This window comes from Colias eurytheme, chromosome 28 (genome assembly GCF_061535395.1).
Source record: "Colias eurytheme isolate Ceu_HAF_F1 chromosome 28, ilColEury1 Martin Lab GWU primary, whole genome shotgun sequence".
In the NCBI taxonomy this organism is placed as follows: Eukaryota; Metazoa; Arthropoda; class Insecta; order Lepidoptera; family Pieridae; genus Colias; species Colias eurytheme.
This window is the reverse complement of record NC_143007.1, coordinates 77,077-103,270: the sequence shown is the minus strand read 5'-3', so window position 1 is coordinate 103,270 and position 26,194 is coordinate 77,077. Positions and strand designations below refer to the sequence as shown.

Below are 26,194 nucleotides of genomic sequence, written 5' to 3'. Positions count from 1 at the left end.
AGACTGTAGGAAATAATATTTCCTAATTTTTTGAAATATTTTTCAGGCAAGGTAATTTTTCAGTCATCAACTTTCAAATCTAACATTTACCTGTAATGTAATTTTAATAGTATATTCTAAAACTTTAGTTTTATTGATCAATATGAATATATACTTAATATATTGTAATAATTATGTATGTACTTTTGATCAGTCGGATTCTTCTATTTAAATTTGCATGTTTTTGTATTTGTAGACGTGGCTATTAGTTCTTTAGTTTAAAATGATCATATCTGGTTGAGCGCTTATATTCAGTTATTCTCTTTATTATTATTTATTTAATCAATAAAATTGTAAAGTAACAACCCTACACAGTAAGAGTCGCGTGCGCGCGTTATGTCGTCGCACGTAACTCGTGAGGAGTCGTCTTGTTTGTTTGTTTGTTTTAGCGCTACTCGATACGAATACGTAATAGCTTCTATCTGATGTTTGTGTGAACGCGATCGTGTAGTTAAAATTTTTTGTTATTGATTAGTTTTCTTATTGGAAACGAATTTTCGTGTGTGCTTGTGTCTTAAGCACGAGAGTATATGAATGTGTTGTTTGTGTTTTAGAAGGTAATCGATCAACCGTATATTGAGGTATTATTGAAACTTTTGAACATTTAATACACACTTATACACTGCACTTGCGCAATCCTAATTAATAAAAAATGCGAAAGTTGTTGCTGTTTGTCTGTCTCTTCTTCAAATCTCAACCGCTGAACCGCTTTGGATGAAATTTAGTGCAAAAACAACTTAGACCTGAGAAAGAACATAGGATAAGTTTTATCCCTAGGTAAAACTAGTAGGAACTGTATAATAAATCCCTTTAACTGTTGTAAATTAAGTTCTAATGCTTCATGGAACATCTTATTGCAAAATTCTAGGAGATTATAAGTTTTGATATTAAAATGTTATGAATTGTTCCAGGGGTGCAGAGCTCGGCGACGTCAGTCTGCTGAGGAGGATGCCCAACGTGGAGGTGCTTGCATTTAGGTACGTATCATAATTTGCTAATTAAGTTCAGTCTGTCCTAGAACTTATGGAAATTGTTAAAAGTGATACTGGTACTGTAGTTCCTACTTATGAGTTGGGCTCGATGTTAGGTTATAGAATTTTGCTCAAATAACTGAGAGTTATTTGGAAATTTAAATAAGGTATGCATAGTTATATTTTGTGTCCTCATATCTGACGGCACTGCACAATACACGATACCTTTATCAGTAAAGGGTTCTTTATTCTTAGTTCAACGACTAGCCAAAGATTTTTTTCGATTAAGACGCCAACGATGCATTTACTGACGTCTTTTATATATTTTCTGCTTTCCATCGATCAACATACAGACAGTCTCGAATCTCGATACATACCTTCAAGTGCCCGTAACGTTCGGCAGGTGGATACATATCTTCAAATGTGTACAACGGTATAACGGTGCAAGGGTACGGTCGCGACCCGTCTGCCGTCTAGACGATATAGACTTGATGCACCGAGTCTATGTAGCTGTAATCTTTGATGCTATTGATTTTGGAACCGGCGTGGTGTATGCTAATAAGTATAGTTTGTATAAGCAATTATTTCATGTAAAACGGAATTTCAATACAAATAAATATTTCAATCCGGCTGTTGCGTTGCGTTGACTCAATAAATGCCAGAATTAAGTTTCTTCAAAAAGTGTCACAGAGTTTTGTTAGCAGGTCATAGTTATTTTAAAAAATGTGTATAATTAGTAAATAATCTTTGTGTAAATAATGAAAAATAAAACATTTCTTTAGTTCAGCACTTTCAGCAGTACACAATGGTACACAGTTAAATAAACATATAATCAACGTCAAATTAAATACATGTTTCATAATGTTTTGTTGTTTTAAAGTAAACAAATTAAGGCTTTCTTCCGAATAGGGAATGCAAATCCGTTTACTTTACAAAATCCGGATTTTGAAAAACGGATTTATACAATAATCCGGAGAATCCGGATTTAGCGGATTTTTAATGAAAAATTTAACTTTTCCGTTTGAAACGTTTATTATTATGTAAAATCAATAAAAAACATGAATCTTAGTTAAATCAAATGTATTTATATTTTTCAATACCTAGAAATTAACTAGACAAACTCTAAAATTCTAATAAAATAAAAACTTTTACACTTTGGTAATGAAAAAACATAAAGCAGACTCCTTGTCACATCCATCAGACATAAACATTATAACAAAACATTTAATATTTTCTTAGATAATAGAAACAACATAAATTGCAAACAGAGTTTTCATCATATACAAACATATAAAACGAAACAGCTTCAATTTTCTAAATCAGTAAGCAAAATCCTATTTTGCTTTTTCATTCTTTATTAGTAATGATGACAGTCTTTCCATCAGAGATCTTATTTTTATCAAAATCAGTAATAACAAAATTCAAATTTTCATGAACACAACGAGCAAACAGATTATTACTAAGAGCTAGCGCGCACGAGCAACTTTGTCTCCGCAACTATTTTGTCTCTCCCAACAATTGTATGGGGAGTTGCGTTCCTACGTGCGCGCACTTTCATACTAGCCCATGGGTGGAGAGACAATATAGTTGCGGAGACAAAATAGTTGCGGAGACAAAGTTGCTCGTGCGCGCTAGCTCTAAAATATAATCTAAAATTACTTTTGTTTTTGAGACATAAAATGAGACCTCAAAAATGACAATGCGTCTAATGTAGTGTCATTTAACCGGCTGCGAATTCGGTTACAGATGATTCCTGCTGCGGAAAAAGCTCGCTCTGATTCAACGCTTGTTGGTGGGATGCATAAAAGATGTTTGTAGGCGGCCTCCAAGTATCGGCCTCGCGAACCACTTTCCTCAAATAATGCCATTTCTACCCGCACTAAGCTGAGTATGTCAGTTTCTGGCTGCCTTCTGGGCACATTTTCTTCCCCAACTCCAATCATTTTTATTTTTGTTAATTCCAGATCCAATTTGTCTCTATAACTAAGATGCTGAGATTCAGTCAATTCGCGTTGTCTCGATGTTGTTGTCGACGATTCGACTGTATTAGCCTCAGACTCAGACACTTGAAGATTATTTCGGCTTTCCAAGTCCACAGTTTTACAAATTACTTCTTCTATTTCTCAGCGTAAGCTGAAATACGTTCCAGTCGACGCTTCAAATGGTGATAAATTGTTGTAAACAAAAGTCAACAGTATTGCAATGTGATAAGATCTAAATTCAAACGTATTATTTCTAGGCCCGCTTCGCGACGTGTCGCGATTCGCGCCAAATTCGACTGCTTGCGCGGGAACGGGATGCACTTACAGTGCCATCTATCGTCTAACGCAAGAAACATTAGAACCTATAAATATTGTAATACTGTGCTAATATGTTCGAAAAATCCGGATTCCATTCTTTAAATCCGGATTTAAAAGCCTATTTAAATTCGAGCAAAATCCGGATTTATCGGATTTCGGGTAATCCGGATTGCATTCCCTACTTCCGAACATTACCTGTTAATATATTTTAGGAAGCGTATACACGGGCGGCTTACATGTAGTATTGTCTTAAAATAAACAATTAAGTTTTTAACCGACTTCAAAAAAAAGAGGAGGTTCTTCATTAACCGACTTAAAAAAAGGACCGGTATATATTTTTTTATGTATGTGCACCGATTACGCCGAGGTTTCTGAACCGATTTACGTGATTCTTATTTTGATTGTTGTGTTTGTTTAGTTTGTTATATTGTTTGCGTTACATTTGATTGTTAATTATTTTTTTAAGTTTTTGTTACAAACTTTAAAAACAAATGGATGAACCAAAAATACGATGTTAGAGAACTGAATTTGCCAACCCTACCATAAGTACCCGTCGCCATCTTCAGATCTATTCTCTATCTGCTCGGGTTATACATGCTTTCTGAAACCGCGCAGCTCAGCTGCTACTGTTTGTTAAAGTAAACATTCGTTCGTGATCGCCCTATCCCAATTCAAAGTGGAAAACAGTAAACGGTCGATCGGTCGCGAATAGCTGGGTCCACACCGGCCGATCCACCGCGATCCGATCGCGCGCGGCAGGCGCGCGATCCAAAGATGCGGGCGGTGTGGACGTGCCGCGCGCGATCCATGCACGCGTTTTGCCGCGCGCGATCCCTACCTCGTGCGATCCGTTAGCGGGCGGTTTTTGTACCCGCTTCAAAGGTGCCTCAGTTGCGTGATGCGTGCGGTGTGGACGGTTGTGTTGGATCGCGCGATCCACCTCACCATGGACATCTCAGAAAGTCGAATATCTCAAATTGAATAGCATTCATTATTGCAAAATTGTGTTCCACTTCATCTGAAACTAACTCTGCGTACAGCTGAGTCCCAGATTCCAATCGATTTTTGTAAAGTTGTTTCACCCAAAACCGTCGATTTCTTTTTTTTTATTTTTTGCGCAAACATTTCAGTATAATAAAAGTTACTGCTGCAACGGCAAGACGCCGCCGTTGTACGTGTGACTCCATATCGTACAAGAGTTAGACTGGCTGAATCACGGATCGCCTTAGGATCACTTGGAGCGCATATTTTGGATCGCAAGTTTTTAAAGTGGATCGGCCTAACATGATCCACGATCCATGCTCCGCGATCCTGGATCGCGGATCGCGGGATCACTGGATCGGCCGGTGTGGACCCAGCTATTGGGCAATCCGTAACGCGGCTGCTCGCTGATTGGGCAATTATCGCGCGCCACGCTCTGATTGGTGGAGACCTTGCACGTCTAAGGAAACGCCGCGTTAATATCGTGCGTGCGCGTGCGTGCGCGATTACAAGTGACTTGGTGTGGATAATTGAATTATAGTATTGGTTTGTTATGGGAATGGAGATGTTTTTAAATGATGATAAATATTGTATTGTTATTTTTTTGTGAAGATTTTGTTAGACACATGTGAATGTATTATATTTTATTATTCGTATAAATACTTTTTAATGCTGATGATGATTAATGTTTGCGTATTTTAATGTTTAATTAATAAATACATATATTCTTAAATAAAAAAATATTATGGACTTATACGCCCTTCATTTACAGGATGTTCATAGAACTGTTCCTTGTCAACAACAAATATTTGTATTTTGAATGTGCATTAAAAAAATATGGTATTGACCACAGAGTATCCGCAAACGCTTTCACCTGTGGTTGTGGAAAGTGCTAACTTGCAAATCATGCCTATCATTAGTTCGTATCCGTACAATATGATTTTGCTCATATTGTGTTGTTGGTTTTGGTAAGAACCTATTGATAAAATCATATGTTTGTAACTGTGACAAGGCTTTTGTTGAATGCAATTTGGCAAATTGTAAAACAGTTAGGTATTAGGTTTGGAGGGTAGATATATTTATAATGTTATACTATATTGAGGTCCCTTATATTATAACAGGATTGTTGAACGTATTACGTAATTAATACGAATAATGTTATACCACCAAACGATTAGAATTACTCAAAATAGTTTTCATAATGCAAAGTGTAGGACAGGCCAGATCGTCAATTGGAAGAAGAAAATATATGTAGGCGTATTGCTGGCTGGTAGAAGTATTACTGGCTGATGAGAATTACATCGGAACGAGATTTGACAACTGTCTATCTAGCGGAGCGTCGCGTCGATGGTCGGCTGAAGACGTTGCTTGGTTACAAACGAAGAACGGCTAGAGCACCATGTTTGCGACGAATCGCTATTGTTCCGAGTAATCTTGTGCATTGTTGTTTCAAAACTAATTAAAAGCGATTGATTTAGTGATTTCCTAGTTACTAGCGCATAGATTTGTGCGATTAAATAACTATTGTATGTGACTTTCATGATTCATTTGTTTTCCTTCAACATTATAATTTACTGAAGATATGGGTGATTCTGATGATTGTGGCCATCCGCCCATATCAGAAGTGGGATGCCACGCGCTACCGACCGAGGAAAACCAAACACCTGATGACAATAATGCCATGAAGTTGTTAAGCAATATGGAAGTCTTACTTACTCGGATGTTAGCAACGACGCAACCTTCGGTGGCAAGTGATAGTGACCAGTCTAAAGCAGTGAAACTTATAGAGTTTAATCCGGAAGATATAGACATGGATGTAGAAGGTTGGTGTAAGATTACAGAGCTTATAATACTGGATAAAAATTTAGAGGGCGTAGATTTACTTATGGCTCTTACCAATGCACTTAAAGGGCGTGCAGCTTCTTGCTTGACCAAATTAAATTTGAATGAGTTGACATGGGAGACTGTCAAACAAAGTTTAATGGCCAGATTTTGTAAACCAAAATTATTTCAAGACTATTTTGATGAAATATTGCGTTTCCAAATTGGAATAAAGGAAACTGCAGCGGATGCTGCCCTGCGCTTATGGAATATGATCGAAAGTATACCGAAAACCCGATTGCCAGAAGATGTTATAACTGGATTTGTGATGTCGGTCTTATGTAAGAAGGATGGTTTTATACGCCGTGAGCTAAACGCATTTACTGCCACTACCAAATCTCAGTTGTTTAGAATATTAAGAGGTATTTCTTTGAAGCGAAGATTGGAGGTTACTGAAATCCAAGAGCCTGATTTCAAGCGACCTAGAATTGCAGATGCAAGATTTCCTGGTAAATGTCATTTTTGTGGAATCTCCGGACACCGTCAAGCCGATTGTAGAAAGCGTCTTCGAGAAGATGGGTTGACTAAACAGCAAATCCCGTCAACTGCAACACGTGCCCCCGAGAAAATTTCGACCGTAACCTGCTACATATGCGGTCAAGCTGGACATATAGCAACAAATTGTAGAGAAAAAGGAAGAGTTGGTGGAGCTACAACAAAAAAAGAGGTCAATGTCTGCGAACAACGGCTGTCGAGGGGCACCCTGAAGACGTCGTCCGGTGAGTCAGTCCCCTTTTTGTTTGATAGCGGATCGTCTTGCTCGTTGATAAAAGAAAGCTATTCTAGTAAATTGTCAGGTACTGTGCGCAATGATCTTGTGTATCTTACGGGCATTGGTGGTGATGAAATAAAATCTACGTCACAGATTTCGAGTGAGGTCAATCTTGGAAACTTTATAAAACTCTTGACATTTCATGTTGTACCAGACTCATGTCTTACAGAACCTGTTATAATAGGTAGGGACGTTTTAGAAAACGGTGTCAACGTCAAAATTAATAGCGATAATTTGATTTTTCATTTTGAGGAACAAGTTAATGTTTGTGAGTCATTTGCTACCCAGCCAGACTTTACTCGGATAGAAACGGATTTGACAGGTGATGATAGAGATGCCCTTATAAGACTATTGAACAAATATGCTAGCAGCTTCGTCACTAGTATTCCTCGTAGACGCGTTAACACAGGAGAGTTAGAAATCGATTTAGTAGACCCACATAAAACCGTTCAACGACGTCCATATAGATTAGCCCCAATTGAAAAGAAAATAGTAAGAGAAAAAGTCCAAGAGCTCCTCGATGCAGGTGTAATTCAAGAAAGCTCATCCCCATTCGCGAGTCCAATTCTCTTGGTGAAGAAAAAAGATAACACCGAGAGAATGTGTGTTGATTACCGGGAGCTTAACTCCAATACACGACCCGAACACTATCCCCTTCCTCGTATTGAGGAACAAATAGATCAGCTCAGTGGTGCTCATTATTTCTCATCCCTGGATATGGCATCAGGGTTTCACCAGATCCCTATTCATCATGACTCAGTAGAAAAGACAGCGTTTGTGACACCAGAAGGGCAGTATGAATATCTTGCAATGCCCTTCGGTTTACGTAATGCTCCTTCAGTGTATCAACGTTGTATCACAAAGGCTGTCCATCAGTTACAAAATAAGCCTTTGATTTACATGGATGACGTATTATGCTATTCTGTTGATATACCAGAGGGTCTTAAACGTCTAGATGAGGTCTTGTCTGCTCTCTGTTCCGCTGGTTTCTCTTTAAACTTTAAAAAATGTCAATTTATGAAAAAAAAAATTGATTTCTTAGGTTATTCTATTCAGTGTGGACAGGTGGGACCAAACTCACGCAAGATACAGGCGTTACAAAACTCTCCCCAGCCGAAAACTGCGACACAAGTGCGTCAATTTCTAGGCCTTGCGTCGTATTTCCGAAAATTTATCCCAGGTTTTACAAACATTGTTGGCCCGTTGTATCCCTTAACAAAGTTGAAAGGCCCTATAAAATGGGAAGAAAAACATGAAAGTATCCGTAATACCATTATACAGATACTTACCTCCGAACCAGTTCTGATGATCTTTGACCCGGACTTACCCGTCGAATTACATTGCGACGCTAGCTCCGAGGGATATGGGGCGATCTTAATACAAAAAAAGAAAGACTTGCCTCATGTTGTAGAATACTTTAGCCGACGAACCTCTGAAGTAGAGTCCCGTTACCACTCGTACGAACTGGAAACGCTTGCAGTTGTACGAGCGGTAGAACACTTCCGGCATTATTTATACGGCCGACGTTTCAAGGTTTTTACGGACTGTAACTCACTAAAGGCATCGAAATCTAAAACTGACCTAACTCCACGTGTTCATCGCTGGTGGGCATTTTTACAAGCCTACGATTTCGATATCATATATCGCGAAGGTCGTGGTATGGGACACGCAGATTATCTCTCTAGAAATCCCCTGTCAGACCCCAATAGCTTAGTTCCTGAGTCACAAGTTTCTTCAAAACCTATAATTCAGACAGTAAATTTTGTAGAATTACATCAGGGCTGGCTTTCTGTAGAACAGAAACGTGATGCTGAGATCCAAGACTTGATCATCAAGCACAATAATAACTCTTTTCCTGAAACGGTTGGTCATACATATGACGTCAGGGATGGCATTCTTTATAGGAAAGTTGTAAGAAACAAGATTATATCGTGGCTGCCAGTCGTTCCTCGTTCCCTTATATGGACTCTAATCAGTCACGTTCATAACGAGTTACAACATCTGGGTAGTGAAAAAACGTTGGACAAACTGTACGAACAGTACTGGTTTCCTCAGATGTCCAAGTGTGTTAGAAAATTCATTGACTCTTGCATTGTTTGCAAGGCATCAAAAGGTTCCTCAGGTGCTCAGTCTGTCCAGCTACACTCAATTCCAAAGGTTCCGGTACCGTGGCACACGATCCACATAGACTTCACTGGAAAACTAAGTGGAAAAAGTGACCGTAAAGAATATTGTTCAGTAATTATTGACGCGTTCACTAAATACGTGTTATTAGAGCATACTTGTTCATTAGACGCAACTAGTGCGATTCGAGCTGTTAAAAATGCCGTTTGCCTTTTTGGGGCGCCTAAGCGCATAATAGCCGATCAAGGCAGGTGTTACATTAGCCAGTCTTTTAAAAAGTTTTGTTTAGAACATAACATTAAGCTTCATTCTATAGCAACCGGCTCCAGCAGGGCAAACGGGCAAGTAGAGCGTGTGATGCGCACTTTGAAAAGTTTGCTAACGATTATAGAAAACGATCCCAATAAAGCGTGGCGTGACGAGTTAGGAAATGTGCAATTAGCGCTTAATAGTACTAGGTCTACAGTCACCAAATTTACGCCAACAGAACTTATGTTCGGTATTCGTTCTCAATCTCTAGGTATGTCGAGAATTAGGTGTTCAAGTCCAGATTCGGAACAAGAACAACGAATACATGTAGAGTCAGTTAGGCAAGATGCATCTCTTAACATACAAAGGGCAGCCGCATCCGATACTTTTCGATTTAACCAAGGTCGAGCTACTATCCATCCATTTTCTAAAGGCGATTTTGTATTTATCAAAAATTGCGAACGCAACCAAACCAAGCTAGATAGAAAGTTTAGGGGTCCTTATGTAATAATCGCAGTATTAGATAATGACCGTTACGAGTTGAAAAGCATAACCGGTTCGCATCGTACTTTTAAATATGCTCACGAGAACTTGCGTCCAGTACCTCGGGGTCATGACGGGTTAGTTGAAATATCTACTAGTTTGATGACTGAAGAAGAGGCCATGACGCCGCCGGAAGACGTTGAACTCGATAGTAGTCACCTCGACAGACCGAATAGCTCTGATACATTGATTGCAAGCTCCAATAAACTGTCCACAGGATCAGACACACTTATAGCAGAGTCTGATACCCTGGGTAACATCTCAGCTCGCGAAATCTTTGAGCATGAGGTCCAAATTCACGCAGAGCAAGACAGTCCGTAACTTATAGGTACGTGTAATCTGAAAGCATTGTTTGCATGAAGTCTACTTAATTATGTTGGCACGTTGAGTGAGAACAGATATTGAGTTATGTGATGTGTGGAAGGTAGTTGAAGGGAATGTCGTCCGGGCCATGCAGCTGATAGCGGCTGGTCGAAGGGACACATTCATCTAGTCCAACCTTAAGTGTTCTTTGGTCGAAGGGACAGTTTCATCCGGTCCATGAATGTAGCGCTGGTCAACAAGACACACCCGTTCGGTTCAAATAATACTGTGTAAAGAATTGATACTAAGAATAGGATAGACATTAGACATGTCAATAAAGAGTGCAGTGTTTGTTGTGTGAGTAGAAAAAGGTGCCGTCCGGTCCATGAGTGGTCGAAAGGACACAGGCTTTTAGTTGTCTGAATTACAGTAACATTACATAGCAGACGTAATAGCTTGTCAGGTTGGACGAGCGGATAGGTTGACAGATACCTGTCCGATGGATTGTGTTGTTGTTACAGGTCTGCAATCAGATGCGCCCGAGGACGGTCGATAGTCAGTCTGGCCGTGTAGGCGTATTGCTGGCTGGTAGAAGTATTACTGGCTGATGAGAATTACATCGGAACGAGATTTGACAACTGTCTATCTAGCGGAGCGTCGCGTCGATGGTCGGCTGAAGACGTTGCTTGGTTACAAACGAAGAACGGCTAGAGCACCATGTTTGCGACGAATCGCTATTGTTCCGAGTAATCTTGTGCATTGTTGTTTCAAAACTAATTAAAAGCGATTGATTTAGTGATTTCCTAGTTACTAGCGCATAGATTTGTGCGATTAAATAACTATTGTATGTGACTTTCATGATTCATTTGTTTTCCTTCAACATTATAATTTACTGAAGATATGGGTGATTCTGATGATTGTGGCCATCCGCCCATATATATATATATAATTTATTACCTGTTCCGTAAAATTTATATACCAAATACTAAATTTAATAGAGCCTATGTCATCATCAATAAATATTACAAAGATACTCATAATCCACTCTAGCTATGTTAAATAAACACGGAACACTCCTTTGAACACAAATGACGGATATCGAACGACGCCATTGAATAAAAGATTGTATTAATACACTATCGATACACCAAAGGTCGTATTTAATGAGTGGTGACGTCAGCACTTCCCACGCGGTCACCGTGATGGTAGAAAAGCTCTTTGTGACGTTTTCAAGGATGCGTGGTTTCTTTGAGAGGATTTAAATGGTAATAAGCTTAGAGAAAAGTTTAAAATATGTAGGAAATATGAAAAGAAGAATGGAATGAACCTATGATGAAACAAATGATCCCTATCCAGCTGGCCCTATGATTACTACTACTAGCTTTACGTCATCTATTCGCTTTTCTATTATTATATGAATATTTCAATCGCTTTTTCAATTGCCAATCCAGGTTAATATACCAGGTGTATATTATGTAATCTAGGTAATTTATTAATGTATTTAAATAGAACAACTTACAAAACACTAAGCAGACACCAATACATGATTACAGGCAGTCGAGTGTTGATATTTACAACTTGTTACGGCATGGTAACGGACAATAGAAATTATTTTATTTCCTTTAGAATTTACCAAAATCCTTGCTCCATGTTACTTTAGCAATAACAAATATATGTTAAAGTGACAGTTAGGGTAAATATGAGTTGCACCAGTTGATGATAATTTTATGGAGGACGTCATAACTTTAACAATAACTATAAACGCTCGTGTTTCACCGGTTAAAGCTATGGATAATGTTAAATAAGTGTCATCAGCATAAAAAAAATGTTAATTGATTTGCGAATTTGATAACTTGAACAGCAGTCACTGTAAAAATCACTGTTATTGTAAAATTTGACATTAATCTTAATTATAAAGCCGGCTACTCACGTACCTGCCGCAGGGGCAACATTGAAACAATCTCGGTTGGACGGCGATTGGAGCAATTTTTATGTTTTCTAAATCACCCCTGCTTGCCTATACACATTATAATTAAGTAGCCAATTAAGGGTGCAATTCCAAAATTTCCCCTGCTCTAGAACGTGAGTAGCCGGTCTAACTTGAACAGCAGTCACTGTAGAAATCACTGTTATTGTAAAATTTGACATTTATCTTAACAATTTCAGTATAAACAAGATACGCACGCTGGGCGACTTCGCGGCGTGCCGGCGGCTGCGCGAGCTGTACGTGCGCAAGAACGAGATCCGCGACCTGGCGGAGATCAGACACCTGCGGCACTTGCCCGACCTCACCAGCCTGTGGCTGGACGAGAACCCGTGTACCCTGCATCCCGAGTGAGTAGAGATGTAGGAAATTATCTTTGACTCACTAGCCATACAGCATATACAGAGTATAAGGGCCTGTTCAGTGCGACGCGGATGACCTACGCGGACGTCCGCGACGGACGGTAAAATGTATGAAACCTTACAGCGTGTTCAGAGCGACGCGGAGCTGTCCGCGTCGCGGAGAGCTATCCGCGCGCGGTCGAAATCGCTCCGCGCCGCTCCTCCGCGCCGCGGATGTCCGCGGGCGGACGGTGCCTGGTTCTAATGTATTTGTTCAGTGCTCGGCGGACAACAGTCACGCGGAGCGGATGTAAAGTACTATAGTTGTCATGGCGGCTGCGTCAAATGTGCAAACCGAGAGGGTTACAGTCGATCCCGATCCGCATCGCACTGAACGACAAAATCATCCGCGACGGACGCAAAACCTAGTCCGCGTGCGGACGGTCCGCGTCGCACTGAATCGGGCCTAAGAATTAAGAACACATTTATACTAATAGATAAAACAAACAATTTATTTTATTTTTATTTAAACAATTTATTTATATTCAGAATTTTAATCACAGCACCTATATTTGTAACTGCATTCTTGCAAATAAATGTAATTTGAATTTATCAAAATATGCTCGATCAATGTTTTAAAAACTATAATTACAATTGCAGGTACAGGATGACAGTGCTAAGGAATCTGCCAAATCTCGAAAAGTTGGATAATGTGGCTGTACATCCTGAAGAGGTTGGTTTATCTTAATTACTAGAGAAAACTCTAGTAACTACAAAAAATTCTACTAATATTATAAATGCATTAGTTTGTGAGGATGTGTTGTGTGTGTGTGTGTGTTTGTTACTTTTTCACGTACTTTACAGGTAAATTAGCTTGGAGAAATTTTTGCATATGTAGTGGTGTGTATATTACTCAGATCTTAGAGCGCGTTTCCACTATATCGTTCTGGCCTATACAAAAATGTTTCGATATCCTAACATTACTATTTAATTTTATACTTATTCCTAGCAACACTTTTGTTTTCAATAAAAACAAGTTTTTATTTGAAAGAAAATGGTTTTGACTTTATAAAAAAAATATATCATTCAATTTTACGTCCTTGAGCAAACGACAAGGCGACTACCGTGAAACAATAAAATATCGTGTCCATAATAATTTGTTTCATAATTAATATTTGACCATAATAATTACGAAACAAAACAAATAAATAAATCGTCACTTGATAGTGGAAAGTGGAAACACGCACAAAACCAGAATAAACCAGTTTACGCTGTCCGCAGGTGCCACGTGCAGTCGTTTGGTACCGTTAGAACATAAAGCACATTTCATTCAAAAATTATAATTATTATGTACGTAGTTTAATTGATAAATTTTGTATTTGTTGATTGTTGTTATTATTTGTTATTATTGTTATAATATTTGTTGAAGTGAATTACATGTCCCGCAGCCGGAGGCCCCAAATGAAAACTCAGATGTACTTAAAAACTACATTTAATAGCTAAAATGAGACTTTTACACCCATGTCTGCACGATGCAGACCGGAGTTAAAGAATGAATTTATACAGTTTAATAATTATAAAGACGTAAGCTTGGATGCTAACTAAGGGAAATCGCATCCACATTCTATTCCCGTGCGAACGGCGTATTCAGCAGTTTTGTATGAAGGCAGGGCCATAACTAGTGTTTAATTTGTGTGTAAGTGTACTTAACTAACGTAACTTTATATTGTTAATTCAATATGGCTCCAGTGTTAAAACATGGTCGAGGCAAGCCTTTGACTTCTCAAACTAAAGAATTAAACTTTAAATGTCGTTTCTTTTTCAGGTTAGTAAATTTTTCATTTACTTTATATTGTTAATTCAATATGGCTCCAGTGTTAAAACATGGTCGAGGCAAGCCTTTGACTTCTCAAACTAAAGAATTAAACTTTAAATGTCGTTTCTTTTTCAGGTTAGTAAATTTTTCATTTTAGTAACATTGTTAATGTAAAAGTTATATGTATGTTAAATGTGCAAATATTAAAATAAAGTCTCATCTTTTTCAGAGGAGAAACACATATAGTTTAATTTAAAATCCCTTATATATACAGGGTTACTTGTAAAACACCGGCAACCTCGCAGGACAAGATAGCTAACATCATAAGTAACAACATTTCGACTTTTGATAATTTGTTAGATTTTATTTTCATACAAAAATAAATATTCATTTAATTTTCCGTCTGAATATTATAAACTCTACGCCTCCCAAAAATTACGTAAACAAAAAGCGAACGAGAGGGGGAAGGGGGCGTCGCTTCGTCCATCCGATAATTAATAGAACATAGACTTACAAATGTAAGAGCCTATACGCACTATGCGGGTAGCCGCATTGCGGGTAGCCGTCCGGCTGACCGCAAGCACAATTATGTACGTAACCGCAGACCGCACAGTGCGCATAGAAATGAATATTACGTACATAATTGTGCTTGCGGTCAGCCGGACGGCTACCCGCAATGCGGCTACCCGCATAGTGCGTATACGCTCTAAGGAGAGTACAATAAAAGTTTAAAAAATCATTTAAAAATAATTTATTGCGTTATGCCAAAAGTCGTAGAACAAATGTTGTTACTTATGATGTTAGCTATCTTGTCCTGCAAGGTTGCTGGTGTTTTACAAGTAACCCTGTATAAAATAAAAACTAAAAATAAAATGTTGTTTTATTTTATTTGCTGACCATACACTACTACAAACGCAAAAATTTCTCCAAGCTAATTTACCTGTACTTTTCTTTAATTTAGCACACATATAGAGGGTAACTTGGATTAACACATAGGATAGGTTTCATCTCGGAAATCCCACGGGAACGGGAACTATGCGGGTTTTTGATTGATCGATTTTCTTTAGAGACAAATAGGTGATTAGCCTTCTGTGTCCTGCCAGACCGAGACATTTTATTTTTTCTTCGTCTCCACCTGGAATCGAACCCAGGACCCCTCGGTGACGCGTGAGCTTACGCTCATGCGTCAACAACTGTACCAAGTAAGCAGTTAATATTATTGGAAATAATATTATAACAAAACTCAAAAGTGCTTATAAGTTTTGTATATTTTTAGGTACAAGAGGCGATGCGTCGCGGCGTGCACATACCGGACTCTGATGATGAAGGGTATCCCCAGCAGGTCCGTAATTGGCATAGCATTTAGAAAACGTTACTTAAAACGATTTTTTTTTAGTCTTTAAAAATGTTTTTGTATTGTTATATACTTTATTGTGAATTTCTCATCACCATAAATAAGTGAGTTTAACCTTTTTTCAATAACTTGGTCAACATTATGATTTATTATATTAGCTCGGATTCGATTTAATATAATCATTAAAAATAAGTACTAGTTTATTTTATGTACCTGCGAATTCATTCGCGTTTGAATCAAAAACACAAAAATTTCATTCATTTCGATCCAGTCATGTAGAAGTAGTTCCGTGATAAACACACGCATAGAAGGAATAACATTAATATATGATAGTAACAAATAAACACTATCTTGCAGCACGACACATACAGCCAGTGCCGGAGCCAGCGCTCGTGCGAGTCGAGCCCCGAGCGCGAGCCCGACCAGTTCTACAGGAACCAGCGGCTCGAACAGGTATACAAACATACATACACACACACACACACGTAGACTTGAACAGAATACATATACTCATACACACACACGAAAACAATTATTATACTTTGCGTACAAAAATACACGCACTCGAATACATTTACACAGCACGTATACATTTCCATACACATGCAAACACTTTGAGCTTCACTTAACACAGTAGTCCCCAAACTTATTTTTCTCGTGGACCACTTTCAAAATTTTACTGGTTTCGGTGGACCCCCTGCTGCTACATTTCTACCACATTCTTAAAGTCGCCAAAAAATAAAAATTGTGTCACTTTTGAGTTCTGTCTCTATATTCCGATAGGTAAAATAAAAACGAAAAATGGTACTTTTATAACACTTTATTTATTAAAAGAATAGAATTACAAGAAAAAATTATTAAGGTAATATAGGTTCAGGTCATAATTTTAATTAATGGGAAGGATGTATCTGATGGAGTGTCAGCAAACGATCAATGTTTGGCTTTATTTTTGTGAGCAATAACCGCAAATCCCCCCAGCATTGTCGGGCGGATAGCGCTTTGCAAGTCTGTACACGAAATTGTACGTAATATCGAATACGCAAGTTTGGAAGAGTAACAGTCGCTTGCCTTATTAAAATATTATCTGCTTAGTTAGGTACTTAAAACAATGTAGGTAGGCCCTTATAAAAACTATGCTTACATTTTTGCTCTTTACTATCAAAAGCAGATAAATTTTCTTGGACCCCCATTTTTTGTTCACGCCTACGTAGACCCCCAGCAAGTCTCCCGTGGACCCCTGGGGGTCCACCTGGACCACTTTGGGAATCACTGACTTAACACAAACAGCATTCATCTATACAAACATACGTATAAGATACTATATCAAAATAATATACGAATAAATGTTTCGTTATCGTTTTTATTTTTATATTAATGATAATAACTTGTGCATAACCATTTTGCTATTAAAACTTACGATTGATTTTTTGTTTTGTGTTTCGTGGCTTGTCTGTTTGTTTTATTACTAAAAAAACGAGCTATTAAACTTGCTATGAGGAAGATACCTTAAAATACTCAAAAATATATAATATTGTCTTAGCGATCTTTCTGGAATGTTCAATATTAGTGCCGTAACCATAGCAACCGCAATGTGACTAACACGTGTGTGTGTGTAACAAGGTGCACAACAGCGACGGGTCTGTGGAAGAGGTGCCCGAGCCGCGGTCGCCGACCGCAGTGCAGGTGAGCGGGACGGGTAGAGCGGGGGGTGGGGTTGTGTGAGCGAAAGGGCATGTGCTTAGAGGGGTATGATTTTGTTTGACAAAATCGTACCTTACGTATTGGAAATTTAGAATTTGTGTGTGGTATAGCTTCTTTTTGTCGTATTTTGACTTTAAATAATTGATAGCTTTACTTGTAACAAAAGCATATAACACAATAATTCGTAAAATAAGTGTGGTGTAATTAAACTGCATGTTTCCGAAATCCATGAATTATTTACTAGTGTGATTGATAAAAGACAGTCGCTTATTTATTTTTAATACACATTTTTTTTTACAAATTGTTATTAGTATTTAGTATTCTTTAAGATTTTACAACATTTTGTGGCATTATTACACAAATTGAGTCTGCATATTTTTTGAAGTTTTTAATGAAGAAGCTACTTTACTTTTTAAGTGACTCCTGTATAATATCTATAAATAACTATATGTATGTATATAGTGTCCGCTGTCGCCGCTAGGACGGGCCGCGTCGCCGGACGACGAGCGGTACGAACATCCCGCCATGACTTCCTCGCACTATGAGGTGATTATATAATAATTAAAATTAAATTAATAAATATTTGAAATATTGTGTATAAATTGTATTTAAATAGATGAAAGTTAAAATTAAAAAGTTCGTGTTTAACTCAGGTTTGAATTTTGATTCTTTTAGATTTTTTTCAACCCTAAAAAAAATTCAAATACTCGTGAGTAAAAAACACAAAAAATGTTTGAATTTGTATTCGCGTTTCAACATACATATTATATCGTCTTAAGTACGACACACCAATGCATGTAACACGATGTGCTACATGCATTGGTCCTTCGATCCGGATCTATAGTGTTCTGTTTTGTATTCTTATCTCAATACGTAGCGAACAAAATATTACTTTTAAGAAAAAAATAAATGTAATGGTCCTTCCAGCCAGATATAAAATGTATCCAGAAACAGGAATAAAACCTCACATGCATTTTAATTACTAGGTAGCCAATACTACCCTGAGTAATAAAATATGTAGTATTATAATATATTAATATGTTTACAGCCCCGAGGGCCCCGCTCGCCCGACGCGGCGTCTCTACGACATTCTGTGTCCGCGCATAGTGTTAAGGTGCGCATCATTTATTTATAAAAATTATATATGTACATGCTGTTTGTTTTTAAAATAATATTTGTTACGTTTTGAACATTATGTACTATTGAAATTGCATATAACAGTATCATGTATTTTGCTGTTTCTAATATTTTTCTAATCATTGCTTCGTTATGTTTTACATTTGTGACATGTTTATAATTGGATATGCTACTTATTCACAAAAAAAACGGGGCTTATTGCTATGTATTCTACACTTTTTAAAATTGACTATGTACCCGATCTGTCAGAATTTTAATAACCTATGCTTTATTGTTTTATGACCAAGATCAACAAAAAAAATCTCTCGTACATAAAGCTATCTCTATCAAATGCACTTAAAATGATATGTTATTATATTATAGGACTACGCGTACTCGAACAGCAACGGCGAGTGGCGGCAGTTCGCGTCGCACGAGCCCAACGAGCGGCCCGAACGGTGAGATATACATGTTAGCGCGTTTAATTTAAAGATAAAATTATATTTTAAAAGTAAATCAATTGATGAACTTTATTAATTATTTTAATAATAATCAAATGGATAAAAGTATTAATAATCATTTAATTATCAAATAATAATAATATTACATGTCATATTCAAAATAACGATCAAAACAACACAAATAACACCTGCGCTGACTCACACAGTCACGCCACTCGAATAATCGTCTTATAAATAACGGTCGTCTGCAGTTGCGAGTCATTCTTGTACCGACTTTGGTCGAGTGAAGATGTCTAAGAAATATTACATCAGTATTTAATTACGTAATACAAGCACGCTTTAACATACATACATACAAACTGACATAAACATAATATACAGACACACGATAAAACTACAACTAACACATTTATGCTCCACTACGTACACAAACACTTGACACAAATAAATATGTGTAGGAATATTGCCTGGATACAATATTTGTCTCATAATGCAGGTACATAAGACTCCCTCTTATAAAATACAGATTATACTTCAATAATAATGTTTGAATTTTTTTTATCGAATTATTTAAAACTTTGATTTTCTAGAATATGCGAGCCATAATTTTACAAATATTTTTAGTGGTACTTTTGAAGTAAAACTTCTTTAGGCGCGACTAGGGAGTAACTCAGATTTTTTTTCTGACGGAAGTAACGCTTACTATAGTCTGTGTAGTTTCCGCCATTTAAAAATAATAATTCTGATTGGTTGTAAGTATATGTCATATACAACACGCTTCTTGACTTATACGCCAGCTAGTGGCAAATATCATAATCAATTAGGATTATTTATTTTCAAATTTTCAAACGGATCAATTGTGAATAGCAAAGTGAATGAAAAATTCAACAGTTTTAAAAACATTATTTTAAATTGCAAAATTTTTTGAAAATCTCTAAATATACTTGTTTATTTATTACTTTTAAAATAAGTAAATTAAAAATAAAAATAAACATGTTGCGGATTATAATCAATCTATTTTAAATATTGCTGAAGACAAAGTAGTATCCATAGCAACAGATATGTATATAGGTTGTCATTCAGTTGAACAAGAAGCATATGTACGCCAACAATTTCATAAAATGTCAGTTATTGATACAGGAGGATCGCCTTATGAAATCATATTAGTTCTTAACAAATTTTACATTATTACAACCAATATTGATGTATCTGATGGCTTAGCCAACGGTTGTGTTGGAAAGTTAGTGTATATTGAACGTGATGACAGTGATAACATCATACGCTTATGGCTTGAGTTTCCTGGTAAGATAGGAGAGAAAATTAGGAAAAAAGCTGCCCATCATATTCAAACTCTAAACATTAGTAGAACAGCAGTCCCAATTTTATGAAGATCGTCATCTGTACCAATGAATAGAAATAAGACAATATTTGCAAAGAGAAATCACTTTCCATTAGTATCTGCTTGTGCGCTTACAATACATAAGTCTCAAGGTGGTACTTTTGATCAAATCGTTTATGAATACAATAAAAGTCACAGTCAGCAGCTGTTATATGTAGCTGATATAAATGGATTGTTCATTGTCTCAAACACCGATGACAACAAATTTTATCATGGAAGAAAGCGTCCAGGGGGAATAGTTGATTTACAGTGTGAATTTGAAAGACTTTCAAATTCTCGCCTAATAACACAACAGGAAGAATTATATAACCTTGTAAATGAGAGTAACATTACACTATTTTCCTTCAACTGCCAAAGTTTACGTGCTCATGTTTCTGATCTGAATGATAAAGTATTAAAAAGGTCCACATTGCTGTTATTTTCCGAAACTTGGATGAAAAATGACGAACAAATTCTTATTGAAAATTTTTATTGCGTTACCCAATACAAACGACCCAACTCAACTGCTGGTGGAGTAGCTGTATATCATTCATCTACAGATACACTGAACAATGTAACACCAATTCAAAATATTTCACAAACGATATTATCACAAATTTCCGATGAGGTTTCACAAATTGGTGACATCGCCTTGGTTCGATGTGTTAATACGAATGACCAACCTGTGATTATCGTTGTTATTTATATTTCTACAAATACTAGCCTGACAAATATCATAAAATTTATTCATCAGCAATTACTTCACTTCACAATTGAAGGTTCTCGACTTTTAAATAGTAATTATCATGAATTACCGATGATTCTAACTGGAGATTTTAATGTTAATTTTCGCTCTCAGGAATCTCAGCCGTTAATTGATTTTTTAGAAGAAAAATTTGATTTATCTATGAATACTTCTCGACTTCATTCAACAACGCGTTTCGGTACAACGATAGATGCTGTATTTTCAAGAAAAGTAGCAAATTTAGAGAGTAAAATTTATGTTTCACATTATAGTTACCACAAACCTATAATTTCGTTCGTAAGAAATTATTATGACATTCAATTACCTGTTTCGAATGAATAATATTAATATAACATTTAAATAATCTTTGTAAAGCACATGAATAATAAATATAATTAAATTATAATATAATATTTATTTATTTAAGTTAATATTTAATCATTTCAGTGATATATGTCGTCAACGCCAAAGAAGTTTTACTTCAATCGCGCGTAAAGGTTACACGCACACACTTTTTTTTTTTATATATTAATATAACCGAATAGCAATAACAGCGTTACCTCCAGAAGCGACACGCACTCTGTCCGCGAGTGGGAGCGCTCCGGCAATGAGCGCGCGGAGCGAAGCGAGCGAAGCGAAGCGAGGCGGAGTGACCGAAGCGAACGAAGCGAACGCGAATATCCGTCTGCCGTCATGGGGGAGAGGAGGGGGTTTACTAGGAGACCGGTTGCTAGGGTGAGCATCTTATTATTATTATTTTTAATGCATAAATAGGTATGGATTCTGCTGGTAGATAAAAAGACCGTGTACGCCGAGCACATGTGTCAAAAGTCATTCAAAGATACCAAAATCGTCACCTTACTCCATGACGTGACGGTATTGCCATGACGCGATATTGAAATTTTACTCTCAACGCGCGTAATTGATTCTCACATACTTGAATTAAAACTTTTTTTTTTTAAATATAAGAAATAGAAAATAAAATATAATAAGATAAAGTTACTACTTTGCACGTAGTGCGTGCAATACTTCTTAGTTAATAAAAAAACCTTGCAGTTGATTTTAAGCCAGTATATTTTCACATTTTGAAATTACAGTAATTGTGACTTATAAGTTAATTAAATCGTTTAAATTCTAAATGTATGTGTTTGTGTTTCAGAATTCGAACCTGCTCTCCGCAGTGCTGTGTCTGGTGAAAGAATTGGACTATCCCAGTTTGGAAGTCGCTGAAATGGCCGTCAGGTAAAAAGCTTTAATTTTTTATATAAATAATATTGATGCATATTGTTTTCAGTCTTATTTTTTATTTAATTGAACTTATTAATGAAAGCATTTCTTAATTATTACTGACTAGCGGTCCGCCCGAATATGAATTCCGGCTTAGCCCGTGTTACATATTTACGTTTTCTCTACATAAGAACCATCCACGTACTTCAAGGATTATAATTAAAAAAAAGAATTATCGAAATCGGTTCAGCCGTTCACACTCGATGCCGTGACAACGCGAAACGGGTTTCATTTTTATAAATATAGATAACATTTTTTTATAAATTGTATAAATATTGTTGTTTCAGATGTCGTATGGACGAGTTAGCGAACAGCCAGTGACATACGGCCACTACTGACTAAAGTTGGCTAAAATATTGCTAAAGCTGACTTTAGCCGGCTAACCTTAGCTGTAACTGGCTAAAAGTTCGTCAATTGTGACAAGAGAGTTAGAAAATACTCACTTAAGTTGGCTAAATGTTAGCTAATTCCCACTTAAGTTGGCTAAAACCGGCTAATAATTGTCTTTAGTTGGCTAAAATGGACTAAAGTGACAGCGTCTAAAGGAATGTGATAGTGCTATTTGTGACCTTATGGACGAGTGTATAAAGTCGAAATTTGTGTGAATAGTGACTATGTGATAGCGATCGCTTTAGGTGGCTAATTATTAGCCAGTTTCACGACTTGTAGATATTTTCTGATTAGCTTATCTGTCAGATTAAAAATTAATGACAATATAAGATATACTTTGTCTAATTGCATCTTTATTTAAGCGCGAAGAATATAAAACTCGAAAATTATAATGTGAAAAGTGTTGAATAGGCTATCAGTAAGTTTATCAGCAAGTCGTGAAACTGACAGTTAATGTTCAAATATGTACACATGTGTAAATTAGATTATTTTTACTGGCTTTGCACTAATCAATTTTGACTCGTAATGTGATTTTGACGATCAATCAATTTATTGATTTAACAATATTAGGTGAGAGAATTATTAGAAAACATGTAATATTTGATGTTTTTTTTGGTACAATCATTAATTTGATGTACAATTTTGTTGTTTAAATAGATGATGATATGAAATATCTATGTTTAAAACAAATTTTTTCATGGGATTATTACGTTAATGAAATAATGAGGAACTAAACCCATCAAATTGTTTAAAAATTTATCTTACATAAATTTGTTATATTACTTTTTTTACTACTTCATTATTTTAACAGCACTTTATTATGATTAATGAATTATTTTTATTGTTCGTTTTTCTTTAACATTCTTTAAAATGATGGCATATAGCAGGAAGGAATTTAAACTGTTATTATTAAAATATGGCCCGAATTTTCTGCCCCATTTAGAGACATAGAGCTTCAATATATAATATAAAATTTTCTAAAAATATGTATAAGTAGTGCTCGAACGAATATTGCAAGTAAAAATAAATAATTAAAGACTAAGGGCTGATTTTTCAATCCTTGGTTAAAACTTATTCGTAGAATAATGTATAAAACTACCATTTTAAAAACGTATTCTAATTGCCCGTATTTAACAGTTTACGTGACATTTTAATATTATCGTGTAATACTTTATTGGACGGATATGTTTTATCCAAGCACTGAAAAATCGGCCCTAAAAAGAATTTACATATAAGCTAGTCATGAGTTAAATACTCATGTTCTATTTAATATAATCGTACCCATGATATTATAAGTAACAAGCTTTGCGCCCGCGGTTTCTCCCACGTTGTATAAAACCTAACAAATTATATACTAAAACCTTCTTCGAGAACCAATCTATCGAATAAAAAAAACGTATCGAAATCGGTTGCGTAGTTTTAAAGATCTATACATATAGACACACACGTAGTTTTATACTATGTAGTGAAAAGGTTACCAATACAACATTCGATCTTCAAACACGGCACACTAACGCACGCACGATTAGACGTTACAGTGTGATGGCATGATTCAACTATCGTGAGTGAAAGAGACAACTGAAGTCAAATGTGGCTAATTAGCAACTTTTCGCTTATAATTTATCTACACTTTTAACTTATAATATCATTGGGCTTACCTTCAGACTGGCGGAATTTAGACTCGGGGTAAAGTAATAATAACTAAATTTGATGTCATTTTGTAGTTTAGTAATAATTACTAAATTTTATCTAAATTCTGTCTTTTTTGTGGCTATTCAGCGTATTTAGGTATCTGAAGCAGATCTTTAGATTTTTCTAGGCGTTAGATTACATCTAGGATAGATCCCGCTCAAAATTTTATCGGCCATTGTACCTCTTAAATATAGAAAGAAAGAAAAAAAACATTTCAGTCAAGGATTTTTTTTAATTAAAAGTGAAAAATCACAAAAAATAATGTAATATGCCTTTGTTAGGCCATTGTCGTGCTATCTCCCTCGCACACATTACATTCAAGTAAGACAGTTAGAGTGAGATGACTATTCGATACATCACATTTATGTATAATTGTAAATGAGGCTTCGTGTAAATACAAATATGTATTTTTATAAATAATAACAATATTAAAATAAAAATAATAATAAAATAAAAGCAGCTTTTCACTAGTTCCTAATAAATTGCGAAAATTAAATAAAAAATTAGCTCACCGCCTAGTTAATGTTAGTTTTAAAAAATAATGTTTTTTCTATATAAGTGTGAGTCCATCCTGATGTACAGTTTTGATTTTTAGTGCAATATGGTTGTAAGCCAAATAGGGGTGATTACGGTAAAAATTAATTGTATTAGATTGTTACTTTATTAGATTTTTCATATTTTCTGTTATTAATTAAAGTGCTTTGGAGTAAAAACTACCTTTTAAAAATTCTAATTGTGCTCTTTAAAGTTTTTACAGGTTTTTCTTATAAGGGAAATAATAGAATGACAAAAACCTATAATTACTCCAAAGCACTGTATAGTACTTTTCGCATTTCTTTACAAAAATTTTTGAATATACCCTCATCATAATAAAATGTATCACTATTGTTTATTTTCTAAAAAAAATGTCCTTACAGCTGAAATGTGACGTCAACAAAGTTTTACTACACTGCATGCGATCTTTTAGATATGCCATCTTGCTGGTACTTTTTTTATTCTATGCGTGCATCTCTTTCTTGCACATGGCTTAGAAAATTAAGCCCAAAACAAATAATTGACAAGCTAGGTAAATGAAACGATTTTAAAACATAATTTTATCTCTTTCAATCTTATAGCAAAAAACTTGATGCTAATAAATCTATCCGCTCTAGCAAAGCATATATGTATTATCTGTATGAGAGAAAGAGACAAGGTTATGGAAAATATTGATTGAGGCTAAATACTCGGAAAGTACACATTGTATAAATATTATGTATAGCTATGAACAAATTAATTGTATGTAATGTTAATATTATCGAGAATAATACAAATAACTTGCCAAACGACTTTTATTTTTTATCCTTATGCCTTACCCTTATTAATATGTCACCGTTAGATTGTGAAAACTGTTAAATTACAATCTTGACTCACGAGATTGTAAACTGTCAAAAATTGTAAGCAAACGCATTCTATCATCAATCCCGCAAGATTTAAATCTAACGGTGTTTACAATTTTACGGTAACCTGCATAATTCGAACATCTGATTGATGCACGATTGATACAATGTTTGTGATCGTAGAACCAAACTACCCTGGGTTCGAATCCCATTACGATTGATAGTATATGTCTTGATAGGCATGACACAAAATGCAGATCAACTACTTATTATAAAAGAAAATCCTGTGAGAAAATCAGTAAAATATGTAGGCATAATCACATGTAGTGTATCTACTATCTACATACGACACACCGGTCTTAAATTATTAATGTTTAAGGCTTGTAAAAT

The 26,194-nt window shown here is 36.0% G+C and overlaps 1 protein-coding gene across 4 annotated transcripts in view; it reads left to right on the top strand.

Annotated features, from left to right (window-relative positions):
- LOC149896397 (uncharacterized) overlaps window positions 1-25,750 on the top strand; it is a 58,562-nt gene extending 32,812 nt beyond the window's left edge. Inside the window, exons 1-13 of one of the 4 annotated variants that reach the window (XM_090117443.1) lie at window positions 534-596; window positions 951-1,016; window positions 12,330-12,497; window positions 13,149-13,221; window positions 15,581-15,646; window positions 16,016-16,111; window positions 17,279-17,341; window positions 17,822-17,905; window positions 18,408-18,473; window positions 18,860-18,933; window positions 21,605-21,794; window positions 22,219-22,301; window positions 22,634-25,750. In XM_090117443.1, coding sequence (XP_089973569.1) covers window positions 574-596; window positions 951-1,016; window positions 12,330-12,497; window positions 13,149-13,221; window positions 15,581-15,646; window positions 16,016-16,111; window positions 17,279-17,341; window positions 17,822-17,905; window positions 18,408-18,473; window positions 18,860-18,933; window positions 21,605-21,794; window positions 22,219-22,301; window positions 22,634-22,667 — 1,086 coding nt within the window. In that variant the 5' untranslated portion in view covers window positions 534-573 and the 3' untranslated portion in view covers window positions 22,668-25,750. Of the gene's footprint in view, window positions 1-533; window positions 597-950; window positions 1,017-12,329; window positions 12,498-13,148; window positions 13,222-15,580; window positions 15,647-16,015; window positions 16,112-17,278; window positions 17,342-17,821; window positions 17,906-18,407; window positions 18,474-18,859; window positions 18,934-21,604; window positions 21,795-22,218; window positions 22,302-22,633 lie in introns of those variants that run through there. The other 3 variants (XM_090117442.1, XM_090117441.1, XM_090117439.1) reach the window with 3 other exon arrangements.
- Window positions 25,751-26,194: the final 444 nt, after the last annotated feature.